This window comes from Eutrigla gurnardus, assembly GCF_963514095.1.
Source record: "Eutrigla gurnardus genome assembly, chromosome: 15".
Classification (NCBI taxonomy): Eukaryota; Metazoa; Chordata; class Actinopteri; order Perciformes; family Triglidae; genus Eutrigla; species Eutrigla gurnardus.
Genome location: NC_139938.1, coordinates 21123492 through 21146149, shown reverse-complemented (window position 1 = coordinate 21146149; position 22658 = coordinate 21123492). Strand labels below are relative to the sequence as shown.

General features: G+C 41.8%; 1 protein-coding gene and 1 pseudogene across 2 annotated transcripts; both read left to right on the top strand.

Moving 5' to 3' along the window:
- Window positions 1-5268: 5268 nt before the first annotated feature.
- On the top strand, window positions 5269-12273 carry LOC311025350 (odorant receptor 131-2-like; annotated as a pseudogene). Its single transcript has 3 exons — window positions 5269-5903; window positions 5990-6073; window positions 12151-12273. The product of its transcript is annotated as an odorant receptor 131-2-like (transcript).
- A 3335-nt stretch (window positions 12274-15608) lies between these two features.
- On the top strand, window positions 15609-16487 carry LOC311025692 (odorant receptor 131-2-like; the record flags this gene model as incomplete). The annotated part of the gene is made up of 1 exon (XM_084028762.1): window positions 15609-16487. The coding sequence occupies exon 1, from the start codon at window positions 15618-15620 to the stop codon at window positions 16485-16487; it is 870 nt and encodes a 289-aa protein (XP_083884888.1). The 5' UTR covers window positions 15609-15617.
- Window positions 16488-22658: the final 6171 nt, after the last annotated feature.

The window sequence follows — 22658 nt, the reverse complement described above, 5'->3', positions numbered from 1 at the left end:
CTGTGTTCGAAATGCCATACTAACGTCCTACTAAAATGTGACGTATATTTGAGTACGTAGTGCGTCTACATACAATGGTATGTGAATTGTGTACGTGAGAAATGCCGGGATGTATACTGCATTGGCAAGAATTTCAGCGGAAATTCTTGCCAATGCAGCGGACCTTGCTAGATCTACTCAACTTCCCCAAAATGCATCGCGGCTCGTCTGACTTCTGAAACTTTTTAGATAATGGCGGACGAATGCTGTGATTCTGGCGACAGCTCGACACAAACCGCGTACACATGTAAGTATAACCTAACACGATTTTTATGTTTTCAGCTGACTTTTAAATCATATTGATAATGAACGTTACTTTAGTGTTGTTGGAATTGTATGATAACGTTACGAATCGAAGGTCCTGCTAGCCGGCTAGCTTACTGACGGTAATTTACCACATAGGTTAGCGAGCGTAGCGGCAAATGTGCCGTTTTTTGCGACGTTAACTAAGAAGATAGTGCTTATCTTAAACCGTGGTTACATATTTACTAATTATAATTTTCTTTTAATAACGCGGTGCATCGTTGTTCGTTAAAGGGAAAAATGAAAACACAGAGTGCCTCATTTGGTGGAGGGAACAAGGAGAAGTTCACCAGCAGGAGGAATGCTGCAGTAAGAGGCTTCATATAAGAACATGTATTTTAATGTTCTAATTCTCATATGCAGGGCTCCGTTTAAGTTCTGCTGTTGCATATTTAGCTTCTCAATGATATAAGGTTGAACACCAGCATATATAGATGGGAGATATACTGCTCTCCTGAGATGTCTACCTGAAACATTTCTGTTTCAACTTGCTAATCTTCATACAGGATGTTTATTAAAGAACATGGGATGGAGGGAAGGTGGAGCAGAAATACAAGGTGAGTTGGAAGCAGTTTAAAGTGTTGAACACTACAGCATAAAAGAAAAAAGATGAAGTTATCTTTCTTATAAATAACCAGTCAAAGTCAGTGCTGGGTAATATCTACAATGTATTAAAACATCAGAGTCCATTAAGATGATCCCATGTTGTAAAGTATTACAGTACATATTATAATATATGACTAGTGGTGAATAGTTGATCTAAACAATGATTATGAGAAGTGTATATGTTGTTTGTATGAACTGAAGGTGTCAGCCCTGAGGGAGGAGAGGTCACTGCTGTAAACTGGAAGTGTTTGTTGTCATGGATGAGGTGATGGAGCAAAGACCTGCTATTACCCCACTACACCCCATCTCCTCAGCCATGATGCCAACCACTGCAGCAGGGTCTCTCCTCCAGAGCAGGAGGGAAATAGACCTGCAGGCCATAAGAGGAAACATGAGTCAACAATAATATATATTCAGATATTTATTATTTAGATTTATACAGAACATCAGATATAATCGTAAAACATTTAACAGGAAACATTTGTAAAAGCTTATACTGTGTGGTATTACCTATAAACTGCACTACTGATAAACAAAAATAAAACCTCAACAATAATCATGTTCCTGCAACACAGGGATCTGGACATTTGGAGCAGACGCTGCAGCTACGAGCCTCTGAGGATGTCCCAGGACTGCTGGAGCCTCTGAGGATGTCCCAGGACTGCTGGAGCCTCTGAGGATATCCCAGGACTGCTGGAGCCTCTGAGGATGTCCCAGGACTGCTGTAGCCTCAGAGGATGTCCCAGGACTGCTGGAGTTTCTGAGGATATCCCAGGACTGCTGGTGCCTCTGAGGATGTCCCAGGACTGCTGGAGTCTCTGAGAATGTCCCAGGACTGCTGGAGCCTCTGAGGATGTCCCAGGACTGCTGTAGCCTCAGAGGATGTCCCAGGACTGCTGGAGTTTCTGAGGATGTCCCAGGACTGCTGTTGCCTCTGAGGATGTCCCAGGACTGCTGGAGCCTCTGAAGATGTCCCAGGACTGCTGGAGTGGCTCGTTGGCTTCATCGCCATCACAACCGTGGAACTATGGACATGGAACCCATATGTTCTGTTAGCAATGCAGTGGACGAGGTTCTCCATGGAATGCCTTGAAAGACAGAGGTCCTTCCTTAAATCCTGTTACCCAAAGTAGAGGCCCAGCGGGGGAACATGAGGATTGACCTGCAGTACGGCCCTCTGGTACCAACCTGTAACAGAAAACATGAGATATTACATTTATTCTGAATGTTTTCCTATTCATTTGTTGATAAACTACTCATTTCTTCTTATCGTTCACGTATTGCAACCTGTAGAAATAACATGGATTATTTGTCTAATAAATGATTCACTAATAGGCCACTACTTGTTTTTTTATCCCACCAAACTCATCCATGATATTATTAAATGACTTATATTAGCCTACATGTCTGTTGATTTTGTTTATGCATGCATATGCATGTCTATTGATGATCAAATAATAAAGGAACTTATTTAAACCAGATAAGTCATATTACTTACTTCAGAGTGATGAAATGTTCCTCCTCCGTCGGGCCGATTGCCTCCGTCGTCTCCGTGGTGAAAGTGCTGGTGTCCCACGTCAGAGGTATAAAGGCTCATTTATGCTCTACGCTAGACACTAGGGGTGTCTAGTCTCTAATCTTTGGGTTCACAGCGATTCGATTCGATTAACGATACAGTAGTTGGCGATTCGATTCAAGGACAATTTCTTTTTTTTGTAACGATTCGATTCCGTAAACCACGATTCGAAATTCTATATCCATGAAATAAACATGCAATAATGCGAGTGAGACTATTTGTATTCTTCTGAAATGTGAAAAAATAACATATTTATTCTATAAAAAAGTAAACCTGCATAATATTTTATGCTAAATACAAAAATGTAATTAAAATATGCTCAGTTATTTTTTTAACATTTTCAGTAGACTACATGCTGGCAGGGGAGAAAGTGTCTTAAACATATTAAAACATTAATCATAAGTAAGAATCACGATTAATCCGATTAAATGCATTTATATCGATTATTGGTGAAGCCAAAACGATTCATTCTATTTATTTATTGTAGCAGATCGATTTAGTAGAATCTATAGGACTGACAATCGATTCATTGATTAATCGAATAAATCGTTACACCTCTACTAGACACGCATACGGACGGAGCCTTCTGTCTGTTCTCTGCGTACATTTCGTCTGTATTTCTGTCCGTATCCTGCAAGCTTGCGGATGCGTACCGATACGGACCAAACGTTGCAGATCCAACGGAAATCGTGGGGGCAGTGTCGGGCATTGTACACAGAAAGTGCCGTGAATAGCATACAGCATACAGGGATCAGTCATTAAAAATGACTGATCCCTGACGCGAGGAAGCGAATGGTGACCGCTAGTCGCTCAGCCAGTGTCACCGGTGAATTGTGCGAGTTCCCATGTTTAATGTGAGCAGCCACCCGGCGAAGCCAGTTGTCGAAAGCCCCGACGGACATCCTGATATACTGAAAATGACATTCGTCGTCAATTTCTCTCATCGGTAAAACCAATGACTGGAAGTCTCCGTCCACACTCGGGATGTATTCAGTGGTCTCACAGACCACCGCCGTCTACAACGCTGCCTGCGATTTTGCCTCCCTCTCAATAGATGCAGGATCATTATCTCCTCCATTGTCCAGTCGCCATGTTTGTTGTTGTGATAAACTTATTTTTTTTAAACTTTATTGGAGTAACGTTTTAATGTGAACGACGCCCTCTAGAGGATGTTTTGCCCAACGTCCATTCCAACATAGAAAGCATGCAGGCAGGCAGCGACGTTTAAAACGTTGATAACGCACGTCTCTATTTACGCACGAAATGGAAGCATAAATGAGCCTTAATATGATCTATGAACGGACAATTAATGATCGATAAAAGCTGCTTAATAGTCACGATTGATGGTGAGTGAAAGCAGCTACTCAGGTAAGATGAAGAGTGGGAAAGCGTGGGAGCGCGCATATATAATAAACTAGAAAACATTTGACAATGGTAGTTTGACTTAATAAATATTTAGAAATATTGAATGAAGTGTAATAGTAATCATGCTTTCTATTTTGATAAGTAATTTCCATTAAACGGGAGCTAGAACTGCTAACGTAATCGATTCCGTTAAGTGAGAGAAGATGAGGATGAGACGTCAATAAAGTTAAAAAGAAAATGTAGTATGAGATGTTATACTTCCATGTGAACAGTCTGAGGGTAACAGCATACTCAAACGTTCATTTAGTAGGCAGTATGCAGTACATACACGTTGAGTGTGTAGTAGGCAGTACGTTAGTATTGCATTTCGAATACACGCACCATCACCTGCGTTTGTGGCCATGGCCGACCTGGGTGGGTGTCACATGACCAATGGAGCGTAACGTGATTGGCTGAACATTGGCTGAATTGAGACAGGGATAGATTGCTTCTCCCTGGTGACCCGGATGTTGAGTGTGGTTCTTTTTACAGTGAATTTTTTGACGTTGAATTTTTTTAGACTGAATTTTTTGACATTGAATTTTTTTAGACTGAATTTCTTTTAGGAATTGAATTTTTTTTACACTGAATTTTTTTGAGATGTTGATTTTTTTCATACTGATTTTTTTTCAGTGCTAGAAATTTGATGGTTTTTAAACTTCAATGTCTGATTTTGATACTAAAAAATGTCAATCATAGAAATTCATAGTCAAACTGATGGCACAGAATTACTTCCATACTCGTGTCATATCCACAAATGAAAATATGATGACATGGACTAGGGTATAGAGAAATAACTTTGAAACCATTACATCACCCATTACTGTTTTTCACAGATCCAGTTGCCATGTTTATGTGTGATGATATCACGTGAAGTGGGTGTGAGGGTTGATTTCTTAAAATGCATCTGACAAACCCTGCAGACCAGTTCTGCTCACATGGAGTCAGGCACGGCAGCCAACATGCCAACCATCACCGCATTTGGATAAATTTCTGTTTTGCATGTGAACTCAATAGACATCACTGCCTAAACAATGGGATTTTTACTTTTCTGATAGGGCAAGTTGTGTAAGATAATTTTGTTTCTGTGTTATACTTGAATAACAAGGATCCAATAGAGTTGGAAGGACTTCAATGCTATTTAAGGTTACTTGAATGTAGATAGAAAATACCCATCTCGATTTCAAGTGGCTCCCATAATTGGCTGAATTATGTTGTATGAAACTTCATCTCAAATGAACATCACTTTTGAACAGCAGAAACGGGGAATACTGGAAATTATGTTGTTTTCTGCTCCAATTACAGTGCCATGCTGTGTGTTTCTCTTAATTAATGCGATCATGTTATTCACTTTGAGGAGTAAATTGGTGTTTTGTGAGACCTCCCGTTACATTCTTCTGTTTAACCTCCTTTGTGCAGACACCATGCAGATGGCACTGAGCCAATTACTTTACCTACTGGCTGCTTGTAGTGTAAGGCTGACATATCCTGTATGTTGTGTTTTTTCCATGCTTACTGATCTACAAATGTAATCTCCCCTCTAACACTGGTGGTGATGTCTCTGGAGAGATATGTGGCCGTGTGCTACCCACTGAGACATGCTACCATTATTACCATCAGAAACACAGCAGTGGCTATTATTGTGATTTGGGCATGCAGCTCACTTAATATACTCATACAAGTTCTTCTACTGTTAGATTATCCATTTCAAGACATGGCGAGTCTGCAGATGAAAGAATTTTGTGCCAAGGAAAGAATACAGCTTGGTCGATTGTCAGATGATTATGACAAGGTGTACAATTCTATTGTGTTTGTATCAGCTAGTGTGGCAGTCACTTCCTCTTTTGTTGCTGTGATGATAGCAGCCAGGTCAGCCTCCACAGACAAAGCTTCAGCTTGTAAGGCTCGTAACACACTGCTGCTGCATTTGTTGCAGCTGGCCCTCAGTCTCTGTTCAACTATACACAACCCCTTGGTTACTGCCATCTCAAAAAACACTGACTGGTTAACAATGATACGAATCCGTAGTGTTCTTTATGTGTGTTTAACCCTTTTCCCCAGATGTCTAAGTGCTCTCATCTACGGCATCAGAGACCAGACCATCAGATCCCTCCTCATATACCATCTATGTGGTCCACTAAAACTGTGGGTCTCACTCTAGGCCACATTGAACGATTGAAGCAAAACTCTCATTTAAGAGATGTACTGTATTAATTTGAGCCAAAACAATTTCTCTTTTTTAATTTTAAACATGAATATGAATATGAAGTAAGCATTTTTAAAATTAAATTCCAAGCAGATTTTGCTACACTAAAGCTTTATCGTAGGCAACTGGACTTGCTTTAGGTTTTTGAAGACACATTCCTCCTCTCATCCAAGAGGTCAAACTACAGTTTTACAAAAATATTGGGCTTCAGAGGGATAAGAAATGCATATAAACTAAGCGGTGCCCAAGCCACTTAAAAATGGCGCGAAAGTCCATGAAATAAAACAGATCCATAGATGTAATCACCACGCTAATATACGCAGGGAAAACATTTGTGGTAGGCAACATTGCTGTTTTGCGATCTGTCTGGAAAATTGCACAGGACTAATACAAACATCTACAAAATCCGGAGAGACAGCCGGTAAGATGCTGGCTTCTTACTTCAACCATAATATTTGTATGTGAATGTAGTGATGTTTGTCAAGTGGAAAGATGCGAGTGGTGATGAGAAAAGGAAAGAATTCATAACTTTGAGTCACATTCTGGTTTATGAGTATCAAGCATGGTTAAATAATTAATGTCTGGTAATTTGTTGTGTATGTTAACTGAAGCATGTTATAGGCTCAAAAGAGAAAGATGTGTTGTTTGAAGAGGTTGTGCAATTTGATGTTACATTATCTGTTTATGTAATAGTATTAATTAATTAATTAATCATATGAATATCTTAATACTATAAAGATTGAAATTATATTATGAGATATTTGATCATGAAATGTGTAAAAATGCACTATAGTGACATACATATTGAGTGTAAGAGCTTAAATATTTACAGAAGCAGAACAGGTCAGGAAAAGATCCGACTTGGTCCAGAGTAAGATAAAGGTAAGAAGAAGTATAATGTTCTTTCGCAAACTTTTGCTAGAGTTGGTAAAGCAATGTCGAAATGCATTCTCTAACACTACATCAAAAACCTTCAGCACTATAAAAGATTAGTCAGGTCTACTAGTGGAAATTGGATTGCAAGAGTTGCCAGTCATTATGATTCTTCTCAAGGTCACAGGTAATGCCGAACAGAAAATCTTTAATACCTTAATAGACTTTTCCTCATACACTGATCACATAAACCACAAGGATGCAATCAGACTGAACCCCATAAGTAAAGAAATAACTCTTTTCGTCTATGGCGTGGGTGGAATGAAGATTCATGTGGAGACAGTGTTTTCTAAAGTTCAGAGTGAACACTCCCAAGAGCACTCTCAAGTCATACCAACTGGTGTGTTATAGACCGGACTGCATTGCAAATGTCAACAATTGTGTGACCGCAAAACAATTGCAGAAATTCTTTCCAGACATACTGCTTGACGAACATTTACACACGATTAAACACCTGATTCCCTACAATACAACAAACAGATTTTGGTCAGTATCATCGTCGTCCTCCAGAATTATGTGCTGAATTATAGGCTGAATTGTGAATAATAGGCTGTGTGCTGTGTTCTGTACATGATTGTGCTCCATCTCAACATTAGGTTACAAACTTAAGGTTGCCAAATTCAAACATGAAGCTTACTGCTTTTCCACTTCAGCTTGTCAGCAAAGTCCATCAGGTTACCATATTCACAAAAATGTTATTGTGGAAATGCTCAAATTATTCACTTTATTTGTCTAGGTGCACATGTGGGAATTGTGCAACAATGCCTTCAAACACTGAAAATGTATGCTGCATGGTGTTGGGACCTAACCGTTAGGACTACACAATGCGGCCTACAAAGCCTACACAATGCGGCCAGACAATGGGTCAAAGGAGATAAAAAACTACAACCACCATTTCAGTGTCACCTCCACCTGGTCGTGAGATCTGACGTCACACAACTGGTGCCCTATTGGCTGGCAACTGCATGGGACTCCAGGGGGTCCCCCGGACCAGCCGTGAGCTATAAATCCCGGCGTCACCAGAAGAACCTCCTCTCTCCAAAGTAACTTGCGTTACACCAGGAGGTGAACATTACGTCTGCAACGTTTTCCTTTGTCCTAGGCCGCAGTCTTTCCCCCAAACTCGCTGGACGAGCAACAGACTGTTTTACCCCTCTTTTTCTCTACTCGTTTTATTTTTCTTTTGTTTATCATTTTGGATCCCGAGGAGACCACCGCGACAGCGCGACTCTCCCGTTCCCCGCGGTAAGAAGAAAAACTTTCTTCGTCCCAGCTGCCAGCAGAACGGATAACTCGACCCGTCTTTGTCTGAAATCAGCTGACTAAATCGCCGAGCCCCGCGATTCATCATTTCCCTGCAGAAGGAAGAATAACTAACGGTTTTCTTCAACCAATTGGATCCGGCGCTGAACGAGCGCCCACGAACTACTGTCCGTTGCCGGCGTCAAGGAACGCCATCACCGCACGGGACGAAACCCTCACATCGACGCATCTCACATCGACAAAAGTAAGAGGCTATTTGTCTGGGCAGAAGCAGAGATTCGATAGTGTAGGACATGCTTGTAATTCTTGTTAATGTGTTTTAAGTTCTGATCGCGGACCGCCGAGTCCGTTGGTTCATGTGCTGCTGTATGTGAATGCTGATCGTGTACCCACGCAGCTGGGTTGATTTCTGTAACAGTGTTTCCGACTAACCTCCGCCATATTCGCAAGCTCAGAAAGCCTCTACTATCAGTTAAAAGACCGGTCTCGCGGAATAAACGCCAGTTCATTCACGCGCGCCCGGGTGATAGCAGCACGGCTTTCTGTCCCTCCGGATATCGCTCGCGCATTCTCTCTCTCTTTGTTTGTGTCCCGCTAACACACACACACACGTGTCCTAAGCCAGCTGTTCCCGGCGGACGCTAGGGACATAGCTACATCTGGTGGCTACATACGGCTATCTCTCTCTCTCTCTCGCTACTCCATCGGACGTCAGTGGCTCCGCCCCTGAACGCTGCGAGGAATAGCTCCACCTCTCTCTCTCTCTCGCTACCCCATCGGACATCAGTGGCTCCGCCCCTGAACGCTGTGAGGAATAGCTCCATCTGGTGGCCGCACATAGCCATCTCTCCCTCTCTCTCTCTCTCTCTCTCTCTCGACACGCACGCACACGCACGCACGCACACACTCCACGTGTGTCTCTCCTTCTGTTTAGCTTAGTTTTGTATGTTAGGTAGTTAGGTAATAAGGCTTTGTTAATTGCAGTGTTATTGATTGTGATCATTATTACTGATTTTAATAAATCTTATTATATTATAGCTAGCGGTCTCTTGTGCTTGTTGTGTATATGTCACTGGATAACAGCAGGTTGTGAAGGCTAGTGCTTGAATTTCACGCCCTTCTTAATTGTTAGATTGTTTTTATGCTTCCATGCCAATGATCACGATGATTGTTATCTTTTCCCTGATCCCAGGGTGGTGCCCCGTTTATTCATGATTATATCATGATAATATATTAAAAATAATTATTAATACCGATAATCATATTGATATTGATAGTTAACTGTTGATAACCAAATCTGCTCCTGCTACAACCCCAACAATGGAGACACCACAGGTAATGTTATTGTTTGTTACACCAAGTTGTCTGATTAGATTATTATTCACATAACATGATGATAACCATGATTCACACTTGGGTACAAGATGGATGCAGCAGCTGGAGGAAAAGGTTGCATACATGGTGGAACATTCTGGGTTGGAACCTGTCTGCCTGAATGTCTTCTCACTCCAAAATGTACTCAGTATATCGCTGACTATGGTGCTTTACACATAAGGGGAAAACAGCAGTAAGTTGTTTGTTTATGAATTGTGTTTATAAAAATGAATATCTCTAAGTAAGACATTATACAGTGTTCCTGACTATAATTGAGTAATATAAGATAAGACACATTTTAAAATTACTGTAAAGACTTTATTGTCAATCAATCAGTAGTTGAAGTTTACAGTTTGGTCACAATTTGAAAATTGACTGGAAGTCACACAAAGAGACACGAGACGATCCGATCAATTAAAAATAAAATACCACGATTGAAAATGTGATCATATTTGTGTATCTAAACAGAGTATCCATCCATCCATCCATCCATCCATTTTCTACCGCTTATCCTGTATTCAGGGTCGCGGTCTAAACAGAGTAGAGAGATGAAAACAAACAAACAAAATGAAAAAAATAACAACAGCTGAGCAGAGGGGCTTGTCAACCGTCGCAGAGAAATACTTGTCTGGTCTGCGCAGGGGGGCAGCGGCTGCTCGCTCACTGCTGCTACTGCTCACTTTAATTCAGTGTTGTTTTGAAATGTCATCTTAGTGACAACATGCACAAAAAGGCACTTTATTTGTTTTAAAATATTGTAGTGGCATAATGTACAAAAACAGCACTTCAATTTTGTGTTTTGAAATGCCATGTGAGTTACAGCATGCACAAAAGTGCACTAATTTCTTGTTTTGAAATGTTGTCTCTGTGACAGTTTTGCAAAAAACGTGCACTTTCTGTTTTGAAATGACAATTTTATGTTTGTGCCACTCACTGTTTAATAAATACAGTTTTGTTAACTTTGACTTAGTTGTGATTTCCCCTTTTTTGCATGAAAGTTTAAAATTAGCATATATTAATGCAGTATGAACAAGAATATTTTAATGTAGACATATAGAATCATCATACTGGTGTGATTGCATGCATCAAAGTGTTAATTCAAGGCTGAGGAAAAATATCGAGATATATATCGTGTATCATGACATGGCCTAAAAATATTGCGGTATTAATAAAAGGCCATATCGCCCAGCCCTAGAGGCACAGATAAATGTCTTCATGAGTAGAATGTGACTGAATATCATGTCCATGTTTTACATTTAAAGAAATTTAGCCTAAAGGAGATTTGTGAGCTGGTGCTAGGGCTTCCTTGGGCAGAGGGTACGAGTCATGATTCTAGCCCATGTGGTACTTCGTATCCGCAGGGTGTTTCCAGATGCAGATAGCATAGATATTTATTGAGATATTAAGTAATTCAGTTTTCTTTAGTTGAGGATGCAAACATTATCTTTACCTCTTTACTCAAGGGACCACTTGCTACTCTTGCGAGGGTCCTGGAGGGGGCCTGGGACTATGTCCATCCAGTCTACATGTATGTTGTGGAATAATAATAATAATAAGATGACAAAAATAAAAAGTCCAAAAACTCAGGGAGACCACAGGGGCAAAAACACTATAAAAAAAACTAACCAAAAACATCCAAAAAACTCAGGGAGGCCACAAGGGCAAAAACACTATCAAAAAACAAAGACCCGTGGACAAAACTCACAAACAATAATCCAGACAAAGACCAGGACATAGGCAGGACAGATCAGGTGGTGGACACACCCAGGATAAAACAGACGACTGAGAAAGATAGAACAGAAACAGATAGACCAAAAACACCAGGGCTGATAAGGTCGACGACAGACAGGTGTGGAAACACAAGGGCAGGCTATGGTGATAGGAGAGAACGAGAGGCAAGGCTGACGAGACAATGAGACACAGCTGCGAGACGAAAAATGAGGGAAACTAAAACCGGAAGCAAAGCATGTGACAACACGAGACAGAAGGAGTACAAAATAAAACAGGAAACCAACACTACAAAAACCCACAGTCATGACATAGACAAGACAAGAAAAATGTGTGACAACACAAGACAGAATGACTACCAAAAAAACCCAGAAACCAAAACATCAAAAACACACAGTCATGACACCCCGGAAGATTTTGAGAGAGATGCTGTGGGAGTATGGGGTGAGGGTGTCACTTCTTAGGGCCATCCAATCTCTGTACTCCCAAAGCAAGAGCGGTGTTCGTGTACCCAGCAGTAAGTCGAACTTACCCTCCAGTGGGGATTGGCCTCCGCCAAGGCTTCGCTTCATCACCAATCCTATTTGTGATAGTCATGGACAAGATATTGAGGCGTAGTCAGAAGGAGGAGGGTTTGCAGTACGGTATGCTGCAGATCTCATCGCTACTTTTTGCAGATGATGTGGTCCTGCTGGCATCATTGGTTTGTGACCTCCAGCACTCACTGGATCGGTTCGCAGCCGAATGTGAAGTGGTCCGGATGAGGATCAGCACCTCTAAATCTGATGCCAAGGTTCTCAGCCGAAAACCAATGAACTGCCTGCTCCGGGTAGGGAATTAGTCCTTACCCCAAGTGAAGGAGTTCAAGTACCTCATGTTCTTGTTCGTGAGTGAGGGGACAATGGAACGTGAGATTGGCCAGACAATTGGAGCAGCGGGGGCGGTATTTGCTGTACCGTCACCATTGTGACGAAAAGAGAGCTGAGCCGGAAGGCAAAGCTAATGATCTACCGGTCAATCTTCGTTCCTACCCTCACCTATGGTCATGAGAGATGGGTCACGACTGAAAGAACTAGATCGCGGGTACATGCGGCCAAAACGAGTTTCCTGAGGAGGGTGGCTGACGTCTCCCTTAGAGATAGGGTGCTCCTTTGCATCAAAAGGAGACAGCTGAGGTGGTACAGGGACAACCAGCTGGGGGAGGCCATGATGAAGACACAGGACCAGTGTTGGGCAAGTTACTTCAAAAGCGTAATGCATTATTTATTACTTGTTACTGTCATTTCAAAGTAATTAGTTACATTACAATATTACTGTCTTTGAATTGTAAGGCATTACACTACTTTTACATTACTTTTGCATTACTTTTCGCCAAAATAAAAGGAAATATGGATTTTTTTGTTCTCAATAGATCTTCTTGTGTTCAATGCAGCTCATTACACAGCAGGATGTGATGTGTTTCGCTTCAAAATAAAAGAACGAAAAACGGAAAATGACTCGTATCCCGTTATTCGTAAAAACGGAAAACGAGAAACGGAAAACGACTCGTTAACTGATATTAGATATTGTGTTCATGAACGGGATTCGGGGATGAAATAACAGTGCCATTTTTCATTCCAGATTTGCCGTATGACTTTTTTAATGACCCTGAAGGCGCTGTGTTATGCTGCGAAATTACCTGAAAGCCTACCTGAGACATTTAGGGGAGCTCTAAAACACTGTTCATAAACGCACTGACAGCGTCTGACGCTCGCGTTTTGAAGTAAACCGACTGTTTTAAACACGCACCTAAAGCGTTATGACGCGGACATAAAAGCGGTTAAAAACCGACGGGGAGAATCGGAGCCTCCGGCTTCGCTGCCGCCCCTCAGCTGTTGATCCTCGGTGTGCCGGGTCGGCTGCGCTCTGACTGACCGGGAGCCGCTCCGTGTCCAGCTCATGGAGCCTGCTAAGAACAGCGATTAATTAACATAGTGTAGCGTTACACGGACCGGCTTTCACACTTTTGGCAAATTTGTATAAAAACAACACACCAATTGATTTCGGGTTTAAAATGCATTGTAACGCGTGTTACTGAGAATTGTACCGAGTAAAATATTACCATTTTTTTTTTTGTAATGCCTTACATTACCGCGTTACAGCAAAACGTAATGCATTACAGTAATGCATTACTTTTGCAACGCGTTACTCCCAACACTGCACAGGACTAGGTGGAGTGATTATGGGCCCTAGTTTCGTGGCGCAGCGCAGGGCGGCGCAGGGTGGCGGAGCCGGCGTAATGCAAGTTTCGACCCGCACAGCCTTGCGCACGGTCAGTTTGGCAGTTTGGTGGATCGCTGCGCCAAGATGGGTGTGGCGGCGCAGCAGGGGGAGGCGTCACAGATTCAGCTTGGCGTAGCGGAAGTAAAGTCCATTCATTCAATGCGAATCACAGCTGGCGGAGTGGAAGTTTGGCTGACGGCGCGCAGTGCGCACACGTCACCGAGGCCTCACAGGCAGGTTTCCACAGTTCCAGGCACATTTAAATGCAATAAATAATCACAACAAACACTATTTAATGCAAGTAATTGAATCAACACGTGAATTTATATCTATATAGATTGTCCCGTCACATCTGACGTCAGATCAAAGGCGGATGGCACGCGTAACGGAAACTCAGCCTCTCGGACCAAAACATCTCCCTCTCTCTCTCCTGTTTTTTATAATATCGGCATTGTTATTATTATGATACGCATGCACAGCGCGTGATGCGCGAGGTGGGAGCGGCGGCGCTGCTTCTGTCATCGGGTTGTCAAGTGACGGAACTTGCACTGAACCTCCCCTTACGCATTAAAGGTGAGGAGAGGAGCTCATTTGATTGGTGAAGATCTGAATCGGCTGTATTAATTCCAGTCCACGCCTCGTCTCCCACTCACGCCTTCTTCTCCTCCCTCTTTCCCACTTGCGCGGGTGGGCGAGACGGGAGGTGTGCCTGCGCGAGCCTGCGCGGTGCACGAAACTTGCAAAGTCCAGGCGGACACACCCCGTCGGCGTGGCGCAGGTGCGCTGAATGCTGACTGCGCCTGGTCTACGAAACTAGGGCCCTATATCTCCAGACTGGCCTTGAAACGCCTTGAGATGCCCCGGTCAGAGTTTGCTTATGTGGCCCGGGAAAGGGAAGTTTGGGGTCCCTTGCTGGAGCTGTTGCCCCCGCGACCAAACCCTGGATCAAGCGGTTGACGATGATTGATTTTTTAAGATTGAGCAAAACATGTTTGTAAATATAAAATGCATATCTTGAAATGATTGTCTGCTTATAAACGTAACTAAACCATACAATTAGAACATTCATTACTGTAGTCCCAATTGACATTTTTGATAGGAACAAAATAATCTTCTTGATAATTAAAATGCATAAAAGACATTAGAGAACAAAACGTTTCCAATGATGAAAGAGAGTGCTTAAAATAAAATGTGTAACTTGATTTATCTATCATATTTAAACCCAAAATTTTTCCTGAGGCCATATGTATTCACACTGTTCTAATTGGAGCTTCCATTTGTTTAAAAATTATACGTTTTCGTAGACAAAATGTATTACATTAAAAAAAAGAAGTACGAACCAAAAAATCCTTTTTTTCCAAATCAGAAAAACACTCGTCATGTTCACAAACCAAAATATGATGACATGGACTAGCGTATAGAGAAATAACTTTGAAACGATTACATCATCCATTACTGTTTTTCACAGATCCAGTTGCCAAGTTTATGTGTGATGATATCACGTGAAGTGGGTGTGAGGATTGATTTCTTAAAATGCATGTGATGCCAGACAAACCCTGCAGACCAGTTCTGCTCACATGGAGTCAGGCACGGCAGCCAACATGCCAACCATCATCGGGGAAACGCATTTGGATAACTTTCTGTTTTGCATGTGAACTCAATAGACATCACTGCCTAAACAATGGGGTTTTTACTTTTCTGATAGGGCAAGTTGTGTAAGATAATTTTGTTTCTGTGTTATACTTGAATAACAAGGATCCAATAGAGTTGGAAGGACTTCAATGCTATTTAAGGTTACTTGAATGTAGATAGAAAATACCCATCTCGATTTCAAGTGGCATAATTGGCTGAATTATGTTGTATGAAACTTCATCTCAAATGAATATCACTTTTGAACAGCAGAAACGGGGAATACTGGAAATTATGTTGTTTTCTGCTCCAATTACAGTGCCATGCTGTGTGTTTCTCTTAATTAACGGGATCATGTTATTCACTTTGAGGAGTAAATTGGTGTTTTGTGAGACCTCCCGTTACATTCTTCTGTTTAACCTCCTTTGTGCAGACACCATGCAGATGGCACTGAGCCAATTACTTTACCTACTGTCTGCTTGTAGTGTAAGGCTGACATATCCAGTATGTGGTGTTCTTGCCATGCTTGCTGATCTCACAAATGTAATCTCCCCTCTAACACTGGTGGTGATGTCTCTGGAGAGATATGTGGCCGTGTGCTACCCACTGAGACATGCTAGCATCATTACCATCAGAAACACAGCAGTGGCTATTATTGTGATTTGGGCATGCAGCTCACTTAATATACTCATACAAGTTCTTCTACTGTTAGATTATCCATTTCAAGACATGGCGAGTCTGCAGATGAAAGAATTTTGTGCCAAGGAAAGAATACAGCTTGGTCGATTGTCAGATGATTATGACAAGGTGTACAATTCTATTGTGTTTGTATCAGCTAGTGTGGCAGTCACTTCCTCTTTTGTTGCTGTGATGATAGCAGCCAGGTCAGCCTCCACAGACAAAGCTTCAGCTTGTAAGGCTCGTAACACACTGCTGCTGCATTTGTTGCAGCTGGCCCTCAGTCTCTGTTCAACTATACACAACCCCTTGGTTACTGCCATCACAAGAAACACTGACAGGTTATCAATGTTACGAATCCATAGTGTTCTTTATGTGTGCATCATCCTTTTCCCCAGATGTCTAACCGCTCTCATCTACGGCATCAGAGACCAGACCATCAGATCCCTCCTCATATACCATCTATGTTGTCGACTAAAACTGTAGGTCTCATTCTAGGCCACATTGAATCATTGAAACATACTCTGTACACATGTACTGTATTGATTTGGGACACAGGTCAAAAACTTAACATTTTAAATATAGAATATGACTAAAATAATTTATTTGATGTCCATTTATTTAAAGTCGATATGGGTTTTGAATTAATAATTAAAAATAAAATAAATGTGGTCTCATCTTGCAACAGTACTTCATATTCTTCCTGCATTATTTATGATGTCAACATAATACATTGAAGTTAACTTTATTACCTTAACCTTTGTGTCGTGTTCGTTTCCTGTTTTAACTGCTCTTACATTAACACAAAAAACACTGATCATCACCAAATTTGATTTTACACCCCTTTAAGCTGTTAACAATGTCTCAGACTACTGGTTTACATGAATAACTGCAGTGAATATTGAAACTGTACACTTTATTCCAAAATTTGCATGTACTGTAAAAAAAATAAAAAAATCAAAACAGAGACCAAATTCACAAAACATCAGAACATCAGCATAAACACATCATCCATGTGTGTGTGTGTGGGGGGGGGTGTGTGTGTGTGTGTGTGTCTTCACACACAGGATTGGCATTTTGCAATCAGGTCGGAATGCGCCTTGCAAACGTAGGCAAGGTCGGAAAGGTTGTGAAGTTCTGTCATCCAATCGGATAACTTGTGAGTGGACATGAAACTGTTGCAGGGACATAGTTGACCAGAATATAGGCCTCCCTGACTCCACATCCCACAGACTCATTGTTGGACCGATATACTCCTACTAAAATCAACAGACCCATGTAGGCTTGGATGTCCAATGTGTTGATGTGTTCATATGTATGACTATGTTACAACATAGCAACGATTGCTTACAGCTAAACAGCAGCCCGTTGCCAAAACAATGCAAGTCTCGCGCAAGAGTACTGAGTAGTTGCAATGGCGTATGGGATCGGTTGACTCAAACCTGCCGAGAATCTTGATGAGCCTACGAGACTTGCAATGTTAGAGTATTCAGACTCGGGCTGTGTTCGAAATGCCATACTAACGTCCTACTCGTACTAAAATGTGACGTATATTTGAGTATGTAGTGCGTCTACATACAATGGTACGTGAATTGTGTACGTGAGAAATGCCGGGATGTATACTGCATTGGCAAGAATTTCAGCGGAAATTCTTGCCAATGCAGCGGACCTTGCTAGATCTACTCAACTTCCCCAAAATGCATCATGGCTCGTCTGACTTCTGAAACTTTTTAGATAATGGCGGACGAATGCTGTGATTCTGGCGACAGCTCGACACAAACCGCGTACACATGTAAGTATAACCTAACACGATTTTTATGTTTTAAAAGCCTTAATACGATCTATGAACGGACAATTAATGATCGATAAAAGCTGCTTAATAGTCACGATTGATGGTGAGTGAAAGCAGCTACTCAGGTAAGATGAAGAGTGGGAAAGCGTGGGAGCGCACATATATAAGCAGAACAGGTCAGGAAAAGATCCGACTTGGTCCAGAGTAAGATAAAGGTAAGAAGAAGTATAATGTTCTTTCGCAAACTTTTGCTAGAGTTGGTAAAGCAATGTCGAAATGCATTCTCTAACACTACATCAAAAACCTTCAGCACTATAAAAGATTAGTCAGGTCTACTAGTGGAAATTGGATTGCAAGAGTTGCCAGTCATTATGATTCTTCTCAAGGTCACAGGTAATGCCGAACAGAAAATCTTTAATACCTTAATAGACTTTTCCTCATACACTGATCACATAAACCACAAGGATGCAATCAGACTGAACCCCATAAGTAAAGAAATAACTCTTTTCGTCTATGGCGTGGGTGGAATGAAGATTCATGTGGAGACAGTGTTTTCTAAAGTTCAGAGTGAACACTCCCAAGAGCACTCTCAAGTCATACCAACTGGTGTGTTATAGACCGGACTGCATTGCAAATGTCAACAATTGTGTGACCGCAAAACAATTGCAGAAATTCTTTCCAGACATACTGCTTGACGAACATTTACACACGATTAAACACCTGATTCCCTACAATACAACAAACAGATTTTGGTCAGTATCATCGTCGTCCTCCAGAATTATGTGCTGAATTATAGGCTGAATTGTGAATAATAGGCTGTGTGCTGTGTTCTGTACATGATTGTGCTCCATCTCAACATTAGGTTACAAACTTAAGGTTGCCAAATTCAAACATGAAGCTTACTGCTTTTCCACTTCAGCTTGTCAGCAAAGTCCATCAGGTTACCATATTCACAAAAATGTTATTGTGGAAATGCTCAAATTATTCACTTTATTTGTCTAGGTGCACATGTGGGAATTGTGCAACAATGCCTTCAAACACTGAAAATGTATGCTGCATGGTGTTGGGACCTAACCGTTAGGACTACACAATGCGGCCTACAAAGCCTACACAATGCGGCCAGACAATGGGTCAAAGGAGATAAAAAACTACAACCACCATTTCAGTGTCACCTCCACCTGGTCGTGAGATCTGACGTCACACAACTGGTGCCCTATTGGCTGGCAACTGCATGGGACTCCAGGGGGTCCCCCGGACCAGCTGTGAGCTATAAATCCCGGCGTCACCAGAAGAACCTCCTCTCTCCAAAGTAACTTGCGTTACACCAGGAGGTGAACATTACGTCTGCAACGTTTTCCTTTGTCCTAGGCCGCAGTCTTTCCCCCAAACTCGCTGGACGAGCAACAGACTGTTTTACCCCTCTTTTTCTCTACTCGTTTTATTTTTCTTTTGTTTATCATTTTGGATCCCGAGGAGACCACCGCGACAGCGCGACTCTCCCGTTCCCCGCGGTAAGAAGAAAAACTTTCTTCGTCCCAGCTGCCAGCAGAACGGATAACTCGACCCGTCTTTGTCTGAAATCAGCTGACTAAATCGCCGAGCCCCGCGATTCATCATTTCCCTGCAGAAGGAAGAATAACTAACGGTTTTCTTCAACCAATTGGATCCGGCGCTGAACGAGCGCCCACGAACTACTGTCCGTTGCCGGCGTCAAGGAACGCCATCACCGCACGGGACGAAACCCTCACATCGACGCATCTCACATCGACAAAAGTAAGAGGCTATTTGTCTGGGCAGAAGCAGAGATTCGATAGTGTAGGACATGCTTGTAATTCTTGTTAATGGGTTTTAAGTTCTGATCGCGGACCGCCGAGTCCGTTGGTTCATGTGCTGCTGTATGTGAATGCTGATCGTGTACCCACGCAGCTGGGTTGATTTCTGTAACAGTGTTTCCGACTAACCTCCGCCATATTCGCAAGCTCAGAAAGCCTCTACTATCAGTTAAAAGACCGGTCTCGCGGAATAAACGCCAGTTCATTCACGCGCGCCCGGGTGATAGCAGCACGGCTTTCTGTCCCTCCGGATATCGCTCGCGCATTCTCTCTCTCTTTGTTTGTGTCCCGCTAACACACACACACACGTGTCCTAAGCCAGCTGTTCCCGGCGGACGCTAGGGACATAGCTACATCTGGTGGCTACATACGGCTATCTCTCTCTCTCTCTCGCTACTCCATCGGACGTCAGTGGCTCCGCCCCTGAACGCTGCGAGGAATAGCTCCACCTCTCTCTCTCTCTCGCTACCCCATCGGACATCAGTGGCTCCGCCCCTGAACGCTGTGAGGAATAGCTCCATCTGGTGGCCGCACATAGCCATCTCTCCCTCTCTCTCTCTCTCTCTCTCTCTCGACACGCACGCACACGCACGCACGCACACACATACGCACACACTCCACGTGTGTCTCTCCTTCTGTTTAGCTTAGTTTTGTATGTTAGGTAGTTAGGTAATAAGGCTTTGTTAATTGCAGTGTTATTGATTGTGATCATTATTACTGATTTTAATAAATCTTATTATATTATAGCTAGCGGTCTCTTGTGCTTGTTGTGTATACGTCACTGGATAACAGCAGGTTGTGAAGGCTAGTGCTTGAATTTCACGCCCTTCTTAATTGTTAGATTGTTTTTATGCTTCCATGCCAATGATCACGATGATTGTTATCTTTTCCCTGATCCCAGGGTGGTGCCCCGTTTATTCATGATTATATCATGATAATATATTAAAAATAATTATTAATACCGATAATCATATTGATATTGATAGTTAACTGTTGATAACCAAATCTGCTCCTGCTACAACCCCAACAATGGAGACACCACAGGTAATGTTATTGTTTGTTACACCAAGTTGTCTGATTAGATTATTATTCACATAACATGATGATAACCATGATTCACACTTGGGTACAAGATGGATGCAGCAGCTGGAGGAAAAGGTTGCATACATGGTGGAACATTCTGGGTTGGAACCTGTCTGCCTGAATGTCTTCTCACTCCAAAATGTACTCAGTATATCGCTGACTATGGTGCTTTACACATAAGGGGAAAACAGCAGTAAGTTGTTTGTTTATGAATTGTGTTTATAAAAATGAATATCTCTAAGTAAGACATTATACAGTGTTCCTGACTATAATTGAGTAATATAAGATAAGACACATTTTAAAATTACTGTAAAGACTTTATTGTCAATCAATCAGTAGTTGAAGTTTACAGTTTGGTCACAATTTGAAAATTGACTGGAAGTCACACAAAGAGACACGAGACGATCCGATCAATTAAAAATAAAATACCACGATTGAAAATGTGATCATATTTGTGTATCTAAACAGAGTATCCATCCATCCATCCATCCATCCATTTTCTACCGCTTATCCTGTATTCAGGGTCGCGGTCTAAACAGAGTAGAGAGATGAAAACAAACAAACAAAATGAAAAAAATAACAACAGCTGAGCAGAGGGGCTTGTCAACCGTCGCAGAGAAATACTTGTCTGGTCTGCGCAGGGGGGCAGCGGCTGCTCGCTCACTGCTGCTACTGCTCACTTTAATTCAGTGTTGTTTTGAAATGTCATCTTAGTGACAACATGCACAAAAAGGCACTTTATTTGTTTTAAAATATTGTAGTGGCATAATGTACAAAAACAGCACTTCAATTTTGTGTTTTGAAATGCCATGTGAGTTACAGCATGCACAAAAGTGCACTAATTTCTTGTTTTGAAATGTTGTCTCTGTGACAGTTTTGCAAAAAACGTGCACTTTCTGTTTTGAAATGACAATTTTATGTTTGTGCCACTCACTGTTTAATAAATACAGTTTTGTTAACTTTGACTTAGTTGTGATTTCCCCTTTTTTGCATGAAAGTTTAAAATTAGCATATATTAATGCAGTATGAACAAGAATATTTTAATGTAGACATATAGAATCATCATACTGGTGTGATTGCATGCATCAAAGTGTTAATTCAAGGCTGAGGAAAAATATCGAGATATATATCGTGTATCATGACATGGCCTAAAAATATTGCGGTATTAATAAAAGGCCATATCGCCCAGCCCTAGAGGCACAGATAAATGTCTTCATGAGTAGAATGTGACTGAATATCATGTCCATGTTTTACATTTAAAGAAATTTAGCCTAAAGGAGATTTGTGAGCTGGTGCTAGGGCTTCCTTGGGCAGAGGGTACGAGTCATGATTCTAGCCCATGTGGTACTTCGTATCCGCAGGGTGTTTCCAGATGCAGATAGCATAGATATTTATTGAGATATTAAGTAATTCAGTTTTCTTTAGTTGAGGATGCAAACATTATCTTTACCTCTTTACTCAAGGGACCACTTGCTACTCTTGCGAGGGTCCTGGAGGGGGCCTGGGACTATGTCCATCCAGTCTACATGTATGTTGTGGAATAATAATAATAATAAGATGACAAAAATAAAAAGTCCAAAAACTCAGGGAGACCACAGGGGCAAAAACACTATAAAAAAAACTAACCAAAAACATCCAAAAAACTCAGGGAGGCCACAAGGGCAAAAACACTATCAAAAAACAAAGACCCGTGGACAAAACTCACAAACAATAATCCAGACAAAGACCAGGACATAGGCAGGACAGATCAGGTGGTGGACACACCCAGGATAAAACAGACGACTGAGAAAGATAGAACAGAAACAGATAGACCAAAAACACCAGGGCTGATAAGGTCGACGACAGACAGGTGTGGAAACACAAGGGCAGGCTATGGTGATAGGAGAGAACGAGAGGCAAGGCTGACGAGACAATGAGACACAGCTGCGAGACGAAAAATGAGGGAAACTA